This window comes from Eleutherodactylus coqui, chromosome 3, assembly GCF_035609145.1.
Source record: "Eleutherodactylus coqui strain aEleCoq1 chromosome 3, aEleCoq1.hap1, whole genome shotgun sequence".
In the NCBI taxonomy this organism is placed as follows: Eukaryota; Metazoa; Chordata; class Amphibia; order Anura; family Eleutherodactylidae; genus Eleutherodactylus; species Eleutherodactylus coqui.
Window position 1 is genome coordinate 275,075,716 of NC_089839.1, and position 13,379 is coordinate 275,089,094.

The window sequence follows — 13,379 nt, forward strand, 5'->3', positions numbered from 1 at the left end:
TTGAGAAGAATTAACACTTTTCCCAGGACTTAGTCCCAGGACCTTTTGCTAGTTTTCGTTCACTTTTTGTACCTTCCTCCCTCCCTCCCACTTTCCTACTAACCGGAACCTATCCTACGTCCTTTAATCTGTGCAACTGATCACCTCTGGTAAACTCTACGATAGCACGCAAATATACACCTCGACCGCAAATGGCGGAAGAGTTTGTAATTACTACCCTAAATGCTAAGGGGATAAATGCACCCCAAAAAAGAAGCAGGATAACGTGGCTTCTTAAAAAATTAAATTCGTCAATAATTTTCCTCCAGGAGACACACATTAAAGGTGAAAATTCCCCAAAATTCCCCAGAAGACCTTTCGATAAATGGCACTTTAACAACCATCCCTCAAGCGCCTCAAAAGGAGTTGCCATAGCGCTCCATCAATCTGTACCATTTATTCTTGAAAATACACTCTCTGATACAGAGGGAAGAATGCTCTTCCTAAAGGGCAAAATACATTCAGAAACATACACCCTAGCAAACCTTTACGCCCCCAACCAAGGCCAAATTCCGTGGCTTTTAGAAGCCTTAAATAAACTTAAATTGTTTGCGGAGGGCAAAATAATAATAGGAGCTGACCTCAACCTAACTATTAACCCTTCTCTCGACTCATCCTCGGGAAAATCACAGATACCTCAGAAGGCGAGAAAGAGGTTGCTTGGTACACTTCAGGAACTACAGGTTATAGACGTTTGGAGAACTCTCAACCCAACAGTCAAAGACTATTCATTTTACTCCCAAGTCCACAAATCCCACCAAAGAATAGACTACATCTTTGTCACCTCCTCCCTATTACACCAAATAAAGAACCCAAAAATAGGTAATATAACAATCTCTGATCATGCCCCTGTAACAGTCTCCCTCGTCAAACCGAGCTCATTTCATAAAAGCTGGTCTTGGAGATTGAATGAATCTCTTTTAGAGAACCAGGAAATAGCCGAAACAATAGCTAAAAATTTAGAATTCTTTTTTAAGGAAAATGCCCAGACTCCAGAAAAGCAACCTTTGATATGGGAGACTCATAAGGCAGTTATCAGAGGCACATTCATAGCTCTAGGAGCATCCCAAAAAAAAACGCAACCAGAAAGAAATAGATGACCTACTCTTGCAAATCTCCTCCCTCGAGCAGATAGCAAAGCAAAAAAAAGCTCAAGAAGCCCAACCAAAATTAACAGAACTTAGAGAAAAGTTGAAAGATATCTTGAATAATAAGTTTGCAAAATCAGTACTTTATTTCAAACATCATCTATACGCACATGGCAATAAAGGAGGTAGACTTATGACTTCCTTGATAAAGAAAGCCAGGAGTAAAACTCATATCCCCCTCATCACAGATCGAGCAGGAAATCTGCACAATTGTCCAAAAAAAATAGCCCAGACCTTCCGTGAGTTCTACTCAGAGCTGTACAACTTAAATAAAACAGATAACCAAGAATCAGAGGACAAAAAGGAAAAAATTAAAGATATACTCTCTCCATTAGACCTACCAAGTCTGAAAGCTGAAGATTCCTCTAACTTAACAAAACCAATAACTCTTGACGAACTTACAAATGTTTTAAATAGCTTTGCACAACATAAAAGCCCAGGTCCTGACGGATTCCCTTTGGCGTATTATAAAAAGTTTCAAGATATAATACTACCCCAGTTAGTATCCTCTTTCAACGCCTTACTAAGAGGAGCGCAATTGCCAAGACAGGCTCAAGAGGCCTTTGTCTCTCTTATACACAAGGAAGGGAAGGACCCTCTTTTATGTAGTAGCTACCGCCCTATTTCGCTCCTAAATTTAGACGTCAAAATATGGGCTAAATTACTTTCCAAAAGAATCAACACAGTAATATCAAGTCTGATAAACGAGGAACAATCTGGGTTCGTGACAGGCCGAGAAGGTAAAGACAATTCAACACGTCTCCTTCACATAATTAGATATGCCCAGAACAAAAAAAATACCCCTGGCACTGCTAGGAATAGATGCTGAAAAAGCATTTGATAGGGTAAATTGGGATTTCATGCGGGCTGTATTAGACAAATTTAATTTCCCCCCTGCCCTAACTCATGCCATCTTCTCTTTGTATTCGAGCCCCCATGCGAAAATAAAAGCGAACGACATATATTCTTTACCTTTCACAATTTCAAATGGAACAAGACAGGGCTGCCCCCTTTCCCCTACTCTTTTTATCCTTTCAATTGAAATCCTACTTCAGATGGTAAGACAGAGCGATGAGGTACAAGGTATAAAACTGAACCATCATCAAATAAAAACTTTGGCATTTGCAGACGACATACTATTCACCATAACCAACCCTGAAAAAAGCCTTAGTAAAATAAATGACATATTACAAGTCTATGGCTCAGTCTCAAATTTTAAAGTGAATACTTCAAAATCCACCATACTAAATATTTCACTCTCCTCGTCAATGGTAAGTAAACTGCAGACATCCTCCCCCTTTGGTTGGGCTAAATCCCATATAGATTACTTAGGAATACACATTACAAAAAATCTTGAAAACCTATATAACAAGAATTTCGCCCCCCTCCTAGATGAGGTAGCAGCACTTCTAAAATCATACAATTTGCCATTCCTCACCTGGTTTGGTAGGAAAAACTTGATCCAAACGTACATCGTACCAAAAATCTTATATAAACTACAAATGATCCCTATTCGCCTGTCAGCCTCTTTCTTCAAGTGTATTAAGACCATTTTCTCCAGATTTCTCTGGAATGGTAAACGCCCCCGCTTATCACACAAATTACTTACACTGAGAAGAGAGAAGGGAGGCATAGGCCTTCCCGACATAGAACATTATTACAAGGCCACTCAGCTCAGCAGATGGCTTGAACTAGTCAACCCCTCAAAAAACGCTATTGTGAGCTCACTAGCGCAAGCAACATATGGTTCAACCCTTCTCAAAGACTTATGGTGTCCCTCTAGGAAAATTTACAGGAAAGCTTCAACTGACCCCCTCATAAGCGGCGCGTGTGAAATCTGGGACTCGTTTCAAGGAGAGCTGGCCCCTCGCCCCTCTCCTATACTACCTTTGACACTTGTCCCGGAGCTACTAAACATAAAACTGGACAAACATACAGAAAAACTATGGTCTCTCCTAGGCAAACTTACCATAAACGATTTGTGGTATCATCGGACCACTAAAAATCCCCAGCTCATTGAAAAACTCCTAGCATTAGTCCACCATCCACCTCTTAACCGCCTTCAAACCCTTCACCTAACAAAAACACTAGATTACTTCAATAAAACATTCTCATCCTCTCGGCCGCCTACCGAATTTGAGAGAGTCGCTGCAGCCAGACTCACCCACGGTAGAAAACTGTCAATCCTTAAAAGGAAGTTCATAGATCACCGCGAGATATCCAGACCCGCGTTTATTGGGTCCTGGGAAACTGATCTTAAAATACGCCTATCAGACAAGGAGGTAAAGTCTATTTTAGGAAGCGCTCAAGGACACTCCAGATGCATCAGACTACAAGAAAATCATTACAAGCTCCTAACACGCTGGTATAAATCCCCAGAATGGCTATTTGCCTACAAGCTCTCAAATTCAAACAAATGCTGGCGTTGTAGCAAACATATAGGTTCTCTGGTGCATATCTGGTGGTCCTGCCCACAAATAAGACCCTTCTGGGACCAGATAGAAACTAAAATCCAAGAAATAACAAATAGGTCCTTTATCCTCCTCCCAGAACAAATCTTTCTAGCGAGGCCATCAGCAATTTTCAGACCTTCCAAATATGATCTGACCACCCACCTTCTAGCAGCCGCTAAATCTCTTATACCATTACTCTGGCGACAACCTCAAGCTCCTACATTTGCACAGTGGCTGTCCAAGGTGAATGAAATCCGCAGATTCGAAGAACTGTCAAGTTGGGCTAATAGAACCCATAACCAATTTGAGAAAACTTGGGGCCCCTGGACAGGGACTTAATCCATTTGTCTGAATAATATCTCAACGGTAAAGAATCTACCTTCTGGTAAGCATAACACAATTTGATCCGCTGGCCGCATAACGCAAGTTGGAATCACCTGACAGGTAACTCTCAATTGCTCAGATATGCATTACTTCTAATCTCATAACCACTGGTGATTTCAGGATGCACTTACATCTACTCATCCCCCCCCCCCCCCCCCCCTACCCCTCTTACCTTCTCCCTCTCTACCCTATATAATTTCAGTGTTATTAAAACAAAATGAAAAATTATTAAACTTGTTCATTTATGCTGTTCAACTATGACCGTACATCATATTCGATGCATGTTTCATTGCAATTGTTGATAATATTATGCTTCTTATAATAAATAAAGAATATATAAAAAAAAAAAAAAACAGCATCTGCTGATGTCTTAACTACCAATGCACAATGTGCATCAGGCAGTCAGAAGCGGTACTGCCATCTTTGCTTGTCGAGGACCAAAAAGGTTGTTTTAAAAAATAAAAAATCATGTGACGCAAGTGACTTCATCACTTGATGGATTTAAGTCTATACTCTACAAGCATTATTTGGGGTAGATTCACATGTAGCTGATTTACTGTGCACATTTTTGGTGCAGATCTGCAGCAGATTTCATCCATTCATTTGAAAGCGTGAAATCTGCTGCATATTTGCATTAAAATCTGCATCAGAATCCGCAGAAAATCAGCTGCATGTAAAAGCTACCTTATATTGTATTTTGGGACAAGAACCCATACGTTCCAAGTATATGCAGTATGTTGTGCATGCTCACTGACTTATTTGCCTCTTTTCTAGGATGGACAATGTGGTTATACATGTTGGCTGTCTGAGCCTGGAGGACTCAAAGGATTTGGTGTGTGTTTGATATGTGGTTTTTGTAATAACTTCATATATATTTCTGACCCCAGTAGACTTGGGTTTTCCAAATTGCCCGCTGGTGCAGCCTGGCATTTAGCATTATTGCAGAAGCATTAACAGAACTCGTGTATTGGCGGCCTTAACCCATTTAGGACCAGGCACTGTAAATATACAGTGCCTGGTCCCGGGCTACATATATATATCAAAACATGCAAAACAAAATGAGGCACCTGTTCCCATCCTTTTTTTTTCTTTCTTTAATGTAGTAAATTTATGCTAAAATAAAGTGGAAATGTTAATCATTTTCTAGCTTTTTTTTACCCCAATAAAACAAAAAAACAAAGTCAGTGAAAATTATTTTTGTGGGTAAAGGGAAGAAATAGGGCAGTAAAACCACCACATGGGTAAAATCTCTAAAATGTCTAGTCCTTAAGGTACAAAACAGCCTGGTCCTTAAAGGGTTAAAGGTTCTTGTCCATAACAATAAATAGTTTCTAGCCACTAGAAATGGATAGGGGGGTGGGAGGGGAAGTATTACTTACCTCTCCTTTGTATCACACAGGATGCAGCTGAGTGGTTCCCACAGCTATGGCTTCTGGGTGTACAAGTGGCAGAAGTCAAATGACTGCTTTAGCCTATCGGAGGCCACAGCTTCACCATCCCAAACTCCTGGCATCATGGCACCCAGGATGTGAGCACTGATGCCACAGTTACTGATGATGCCATCTGGCTGCAACAGTCGCCTGACTTCTACCGGACCAACACCCAGAAGCTATGGGAACCACTCAGCATCCTTGGAGTTTGAGGGGGGAAAAATGAGTACACATTTATTTTCTTTAATTTTATACCAGACCTCTCTGCTAGAAAGTGTGTGTGTGTGTGTGTGTGTGTGTCACTGCGGTGCTCTAAGTTTCCTGCCTCTGCAATCAGTCAGAGGCAGGAGCAGGTTATCAGCTGTTAATGACAGCTGATAACCCGGAGCAGGAGGGTTTTTTAACCCTTCCTGCCTTCTGCTTCCCCGTTATACAGTGCTCAATGGGGAAACGGAAAGTAACATTTACTTTCACTACGGAAGCCTCGGGAGGGGGGGGGGGGGGGGGGGTCATATGACCTCCTGGGATTCCCTGCTACTGCAGAGCTGGAGGGTCAGACTACACCCTGGCAGCTCTGCAGGTGACTAATGTCACTAGAGGGGTTGCTTTCCCCTGTAACTGGGGATCCTATGGACGCTTTAGCTATAGTGGGAAAGTGTCAAAGTAAAAAAAAAAAAAAAAAATGAATGTCCCCCAGAGGTCTTATATGACGTCATGGGGGACATAGTAAAAAAACACAATTACATAAATAAGTAAAACAACAATACATACAAAAGAAAGAGAATAACACAAAGCAGACGCCAACAAAAACCGTCGCCGTATGCGCCCTGTAAACCTAAACAATACATACTATATATCAAAATGTCCGAAACAAATAGAGGAACCCATTCCCATATTTTATTTTAGTGTAAATATAAAAATTTAAAAAAACTATAAATGTTAAAAAAAAATTTTTTTTTTTTTTTTAGCATTTTACCCCCAATAAAACTAAAAAACGGGAAAAAGTCAGTGAAAAAGATATTTTAAAAATTGCCCTATATGTCACGGAAAAACAAAACGCAGCAAAAATAATTTTGGTAGCTAAAGGAAAAAAAATGGAGCAGTAAAACCGCCACATGGGTAAAATCCCTAAAAAAGTGTCTGGTCCTTAAGGAACAAAACAACCTGGTTCTTAAGGGGTTAAAGGGGTTGTCCGAGACGTGTGTGTTCTTAAAGAGTAACTGCACTTTCGTCAAACCCCTGCTGCTCATTAGAACAAGGGGCTGCAGCGATCACTTGAACGCTGTACCTTTTTTGGCTCTTCCTGGCATCTATACACCTGAGCCAGTCTTCAGCTTCTGGAAGGAGCTAAGAGGCACAGCACTCGGGTGAGCACTGCAGCCCCGTCTAGCGATCAGTGGTGGTTTCTGTAGCAGGACCCCTAATGATCAAAAGTTTTTTAGTTTTCTTTTGTACATGTTTCTGACATGTCAAAAGTTTTTGACGACAGTGCGGTTATTCTTTAAAATTGTTCCCCATGCAACAAAATAACTGTCCTGATACTTGCCTCTCCTGGCTCCCTGCATCCTCGGGACCGCTACTCTGTTCCCTGTGCCTGGTCTTTGTTTACAGGCTGCAGTCAATCTGTGTATGGCAGTGTTCCCCCAACTCCAGTCCTCGGGGACCCCCAACAGGTCAGGTCTTCAGGATTTCCTCAGTGTTGCACAGGTGATGTAATTATAGACATTACCACAGGTGTTCGTACCATAGGATATCCTGAAAACATGACCTGTTGGCGGTCCCTGAGGACTGGAGTTCAGGATCACTGGTGTAAGGGATGTCACAGGCTGTTTGCAATCAATGATGAAGAACAACTAAAGTTATGATGTTTTATCAGGCTGCTCATGCTGCTTCCTGTGGAGCCGACGCCATATCTGCTGTAAGCCCTTCATTCATCAAACCTTCAACTCCAGGTACTAGGAAGAGATATGACTATTTATCCTTTGAGTATTAGAGGGGTGGTCACAGATAATGGTGGGTCAGTAGTTAGTAAACTTGTTATTGACTGAAGCTGAAATCAATATCCAACATTATAAAAGCTTCAAGTTTACTCGCTGAATTCAGTAGACGATAAAGCTTCTACTTTGCTTCCTACCCCAATAACACCCCTCAATCCCTTTCTGATGTCCGCATGCCAATATGCACCAGGATTATCCAACAGTATAGCCCCTTTAATTTGCACTTTTATTTCTTATAGAACACTCCTGTCACTAATCTCACATTTCTGTCCCACAGATGCTTTAGTTTTGTACCTCAAAGAAGTTGCTTCTGCTGCTCCAGGTCTTCCATTCTATTATTATCACATTCCGCACCTCACTGGTGTAACATGTGAGTATGTCTCGCCTGAGAATTTTAGGGAATACTTTATAAATGGTTGAAAACCTGGACATATCCTTTAAGAGGTTGTCTTATTTGCAAACTATTCATGGCTTATCCATAGGAAAAGTCCTCAATAGTGATCAGTGGGGATCTGCTGCCCGGAACACCCATAGATCAGCTGTTCTCTGGGTTTCTGCTCTCGTGCATTAAGCTGATTTCTGGAGGAGGCAGACAGCTCTATTCCTACAGCAGTGGTCCAGCTTGGTATTACAGACCATTCACATCAATGGGAGCTTTGCACGTAATACCGTGCCTGGCCACTGCAGAGAGAACGGAGCTATCTGTTTCCTGCAAAAAAAATAGACTCTGTTCATGATGGCACCAGCCCAGAGAACAGCTGATCTGCAGAGGTCCCAGGTAACAGACCTCCACTGATCTACTATTGATGGCCTATATTACATACCCTCTTGTAGCCTTACTGTTCACTTCTATCTGCCTCTTATTTCTTTGTGACATTAATTAGGAAGAAATAAGAGGCAAGAATTAGGAAAGACTGAAGAGCGTAAGGCTGCAGGACTGTCATACCGCCGCTTGTTCTATTTATTTTATGATTTCATTCTGCTTTATCTGATCCTGATAGGGGGGGGGGGGGAAATCTTATAACTCTTCACTAGGCTGAGAATTTGCCTGACTGCAGAAAAACCCTATTTAGTGGGAGCTATACTATTAGTAGGTGAGTTTTGATATACTCAAAAGCTATCAAAAGGATCTAATAGACAGCGATGCATTACCTGGGGAACTTTTTTTAGTGCGCAGACTATCTGGGTATTGACCAAGACATCACTCTAAGTGATAACTGGGCACTGTTCCTCTAGGGAATATTATTAGGCTATCAAGTACCGCATATCAGCTTAGGAGGAATTACTGCAGCGATCACTCCTCATAGTGGGGTGCTAATTCAATACAGTACCTTACCTATACTTACTCATTGCCTCTAATGGATTATAGTCCTAATCTATAAACCATTTTCTATACTCAGTTGATGACTGATAACCTTTCTCCAGGGAATCATCCCAGGAGATACTTGAGCCCCTGAGGAGCCCACGCAGTGGGCGAAACGCGTAGGGAAATTACAAGGTCTATTCTGTACATAAAAACATCTCGTGTCTATTATACATTGGACTAGATGAGTTGCATGTAGATTCTGGCTGATTACGACATCATGTTCAGGTTCGGGAAAAAATGCATAGGTTTTTTTGGAACATTAAAACCAAGAAACCCCCCCCCCCAAAAAAGAGCTATCTTTTGGACGTAAAAGACATAATAAAGAAAACGTCCAAGATCGATACTGATCTTGAAGTGTTACTGTATGATTTCAGATCCCCCTACCGGATAGTGGATTTTTTTTGTTTGTGTGTCCGTAAGGTTTTTAAGCAATATTTATTAAAAGTTAATTTTTATGAATTTATATTTTTGGGTCCTAAAAGTGAGCAGGATTTAATCAAACTATGGACACATGTCGCTGTGTAAATGGTGTGCAGCTTAAGAGCCTTTTACACGCTACCGTATGTGATTGGGCAAGAACGTTCACCTGAACAGGCATTGGCCTGATCATCGGACCGTGTAAATATGTCCACGATCAGCCAACAAACTAGCTCATTGTGTGTTCTATGCAAGCACACAAAAAATACAGCCATCGTTGGTTGGCAAGCATAGTGTGGAGACTAAGCATTGTCTCAAAGGGGTTGATCCACAATTGAAAGTTATCCCCTATCCATAAGAGACCACTTTAGATCCCAAACGGGGCTCCCGTGTCCTACTGTGCCTGCTGCTGCGGCAGTCCCATTGAAGGTGAATGGAGCACTAGTGCAACTCATTCAGTCTTCTCACAGCAGGGTGTACAGGGTTACAGGTAGATCTCACATGCGTAGTAAGATGTAGTTATGGAAGCTTCTGGAACCAAATAACGATTAGTGATACAAGGTAATAATGAGTGTAATTATACTCTTACCAAGACTGATTGACATGCTTTGTTCATCTGCTCTCCTTACAACATGCCAGAAGAATGATTTCACAATGGAGCACTAGTAATGCATATTCTGTCTCCTACAGTCGGGGTGAGTGATCTAGCTAGTAAGATGAAAGCTCAAATCCCGTCGTTCCGTGGAGTGAAGTATACGGACGTCAACCTTCTGGAGTTCGGTGTGTGCATCCATGAACATGCAGAACATGACTTTCTATACGGCGTGGATGAGGCAAGCTACCCTTAGTGTAAGGGCTCTTTCACACGAGCGTATATCAGCCACAGGTTTCACAGCCGCCTGATATACGTTACGATCTGAGGAGTAAAAACTCGTGAGCGGATGCACAAATCTAACGTTTAGATGGTATGGGCCCCGGCGCATATACGCCGAGGACGCCGTGCCATTGCCCATTCCCTCCCCCTTGCTGGCTCACCTCCTCTCTCCTCCCCTCTGGCTGTTTGCAATGAGAGGGGGTGGGGTGCAGCTAAGCTCCCGCCCCTTGTCTGCAGCCAGCAATGGGAGAAGGTGGGAGCGGTGCTTGGCTCCACCCCTTCCCAACCCTCCCACTAAAATCAGCCAAAGGAGAGAACCGGGAGGGAGTTTAGCAGTTAGGCTGCTAATCTCCCTCCCACCTCCCTTCTCCAGCCAGTGTCACTGGCTCCCATAGGAGGTAATGCAGCAGCTGACACATTCCGGCCCGAAAGGAAGTTCCAGGACTATCTTTTGGGCTCAACGTAAAAGCGCCCGGTGCTATATTAGCCCGACAGGAGGCTTTTACATTGAGGGAATATGGCCATGTGATTTATTAATCCAATGCATCAGATCGTAGCGTATGCCGGCCGTGAAAACAGTGGGCCGATATACACTCTCATGAAAGAGCCCTAACGGTGGACATTGTGATGGAAAAGAGAGTCAGCAGGAGTTAAACCATTTATTTATATTTTTTTATCTCTATTGCAGCAACTTTTGGGGGCCTTGGTATTTGGGTCTCATGGAGCTGTGGGCAGGTAAGGCCAAACTGCTTCAGTCATGCATTTATCCTTCTAATCTAGATACATTCATTGGAGAGCATTGGTGTATAGTCGCACACAGCAGTGGGGTTTTTTTTTTGGGGGGGGGGGGGGTTCTTCTCTTCCAGTGAGCTGCAAGACTCCTCTGGAAGTGGATTATCTTCCACAGGAATAACCCTTTCCAATCCACTTTCTGACACCTTAAGACATTAGGATTTCAGGCTGTACAGCTCCGATGTTGGAAGACGTCCGTTGGGCTTCTCTTACTGTATATTGCCAGCCTCTCTGCTGTCGGAGCCTATCCGATGTGTCACCTCATGCAGTACTGGCTTTAGCCAGCAGATGGCGCCATTGTACAACGGCAGAAAGAGGAGGCCTCGTAGGAAAATCTAAATACAAATTAGATTGACAAGGGTTAAGGATTAGGGAAAGCACCACCCAATCCCACTAAAACCATTGGATTCAGCAGTTTTGCCTAGTTTGTATGGGCGTCTTGCTACACGTCGAAAATGCTGCATTAAATTGGCAGATTTTACAGCACAAGTTGTGTGGATGTCATTTAATTTTTATTTATTTTTTTAAATCTCATCCACATTGTGCAGGAAACTTCTGCGTGAAATCCACAGGAAAAACATAAATTCGCAGTATGTCAAATTATACTATGTACTTGCTCTGGATAAACTGTACTTGCAGTCCAATTGCATCACCTCTCTTGGCTCTGCTGAGGTTCTGAAGGCGTATACAATGTACAGTGATGTGCTTCACTGTAAGAGGCTCTTTAATGCACTCTTACCTACTTCTGCACTTAGAGGTCACCTTTAAATTTAAAAGCCTCAAGATAGAGGGAGAGTTCACTTCCTTACAATGGGTATCCTAGGACTATTATTATTGATGACCTATCCTCAAATATGCCATCAATAGTTGATCGGTTGGCCCGTTGTCAGTGCAGCGTGCTGGACGTCATTGTCAGTTGTCAATGGGAGAAATGCTTCCTATTGCTTTTCTGGCTCTGCCTGCAATTAGGAGCCAGACGTTTAATAGGAGGCAATGGTCCCATTGATTTTAATAAGGGTGAAGCAGTCTATTACACTTTTGGCCCTCATCACCAATAACGACATGAGGACCACTGCGCTGAGAGCGGCACGGACAATCAGCTGATCGGCAGAGATCCCAAGTGGCAGACCCACCCCCTCCCCACAATGAACTATTGATAACGTTATCCTGAGGATGGGTAAACGTCCCAGAATACACATTTAAAGAAGTATTCCCTTCTCCAACATTGGCATATCTACAGGTTATTTTACACATTTATGATGGGAAGGGGTCCCAAGCAAGGCAGCCACACACAGAATGGAGAGGTGGTCATCCCACACGTGACTATGCAATATGTGCCTGATTTTTTTTTTTTTTTTTTTTTCCCCCCTCTCCTCCCCCGTGTGTGTTTATATAAATAGGTATAACAATTTTTTTTTTTTTTTTTTTTTTTTCCAACAGCACATACAACTACTTGGGTGCAACCACCAATAAGATCCTGACTGCATTTGCAGAAGGAAACCTGGAAGAAGCCAGGAAGATTGAGGTATGTTAAAGAAAATGCATCAGAAAATGACTCTTATGTAATTTGGGCTTTTATCATAAGCTAGAGCAGCCACAAGTATAAGCTTCTTATGACTAAATCCTGAATAGTAAATATGGAAGCGCAAATGGTTATCTCCCGTCCGCTTCTCTAAGGCCTGTTCTTCATGCAAGTATAATACAGGCATATTGTTGACGTGCCGTCAGCGCTCACGTGAAAATGGGCTACAGCAGGAGCTAAAAGGAGCCCAAAGTTCATGGTATTAAATAACTGCCCTTGTCCAGGATTAGAACCTCAATAAAGCAATTATTGATCAATGCATCATTAATGTCTGGGGGGGGGGCAGTCATGATTAACTAAGAATGTTAATTTTACGACTAAATGCTGCAATGCGGATTGTGGGAGGATGTGAAGGACTGCTGAGATCGCCTACAAAAGGAGTTTGGACTCGATGGGGTCGGCCATGGGAAGGTAGTTGGCACCCATACTCTTATGTAAATTGCCTAGAAAAAAAACCCCTGTCTTTGTGGCCCACCATAGCAATCAATCGCAGCACAACTTTCATTTATTATACAAAGGTAAAATAAAAGCTGTGCTGTGATTAGTTGCAATGGCCACAGATTTTTCTTTTAGACCGTATATAAAAATGTGGTGCAGGGCTACTTTTCTGTGGCCCACACTGTAGTTATTTTTGGGCTGCCAAAAAAAGGTATGCACTGTTATGCCAGGCTGCTGGGCCAAGGGATAAGAAAAAGAAATGGCGTTTTTAATTACCTTGGTGATGTCACAGAAATGTTAGCTTCAGAGGGTCCAGGATATACAATTTAATATTTGGCATTTTGTTGCAATATTGCTAATTATTTCATGTGTTTTTTCTGTATTTCAGCTCAGACTACAAAAGTTTGTGAAATTTGTTTTCGCACAGGGTATGTCATGATTTTTATTTTTAATTATAAA

At 42.2% G+C, this 13,379-nt stretch overlaps 1 protein-coding gene across 2 annotated transcripts in view; it reads left to right on the plus strand.

Annotated features, from left to right (window-relative positions):
- Positions 1 to 13,379, plus strand: part of NPL (N-acetylneuraminate pyruvate lyase) — a 29,386-nt gene that overhangs the window by 13,563 nt on the left and 2,444 nt on the right. For both annotated transcript variants that reach the window (XM_066597445.1, XM_066597444.1), the window contains exons 5-11: positions 4,799 to 4,856; positions 7,331 to 7,406; positions 7,729 to 7,821; positions 9,925 to 10,067; positions 10,797 to 10,843; positions 12,341 to 12,425; positions 13,309 to 13,348. In XM_066597445.1, coding sequence (XP_066453542.1) covers positions 4,799 to 4,856; positions 7,331 to 7,406; positions 7,729 to 7,821; positions 9,925 to 10,067; positions 10,797 to 10,843; positions 12,341 to 12,425; positions 13,309 to 13,348 — 542 coding nt within the window. The remainder of the gene's footprint in view (positions 1 to 4,798; positions 4,857 to 7,330; positions 7,407 to 7,728; positions 7,822 to 9,924; positions 10,068 to 10,796; positions 10,844 to 12,340; positions 12,426 to 13,308; positions 13,349 to 13,379) is intronic.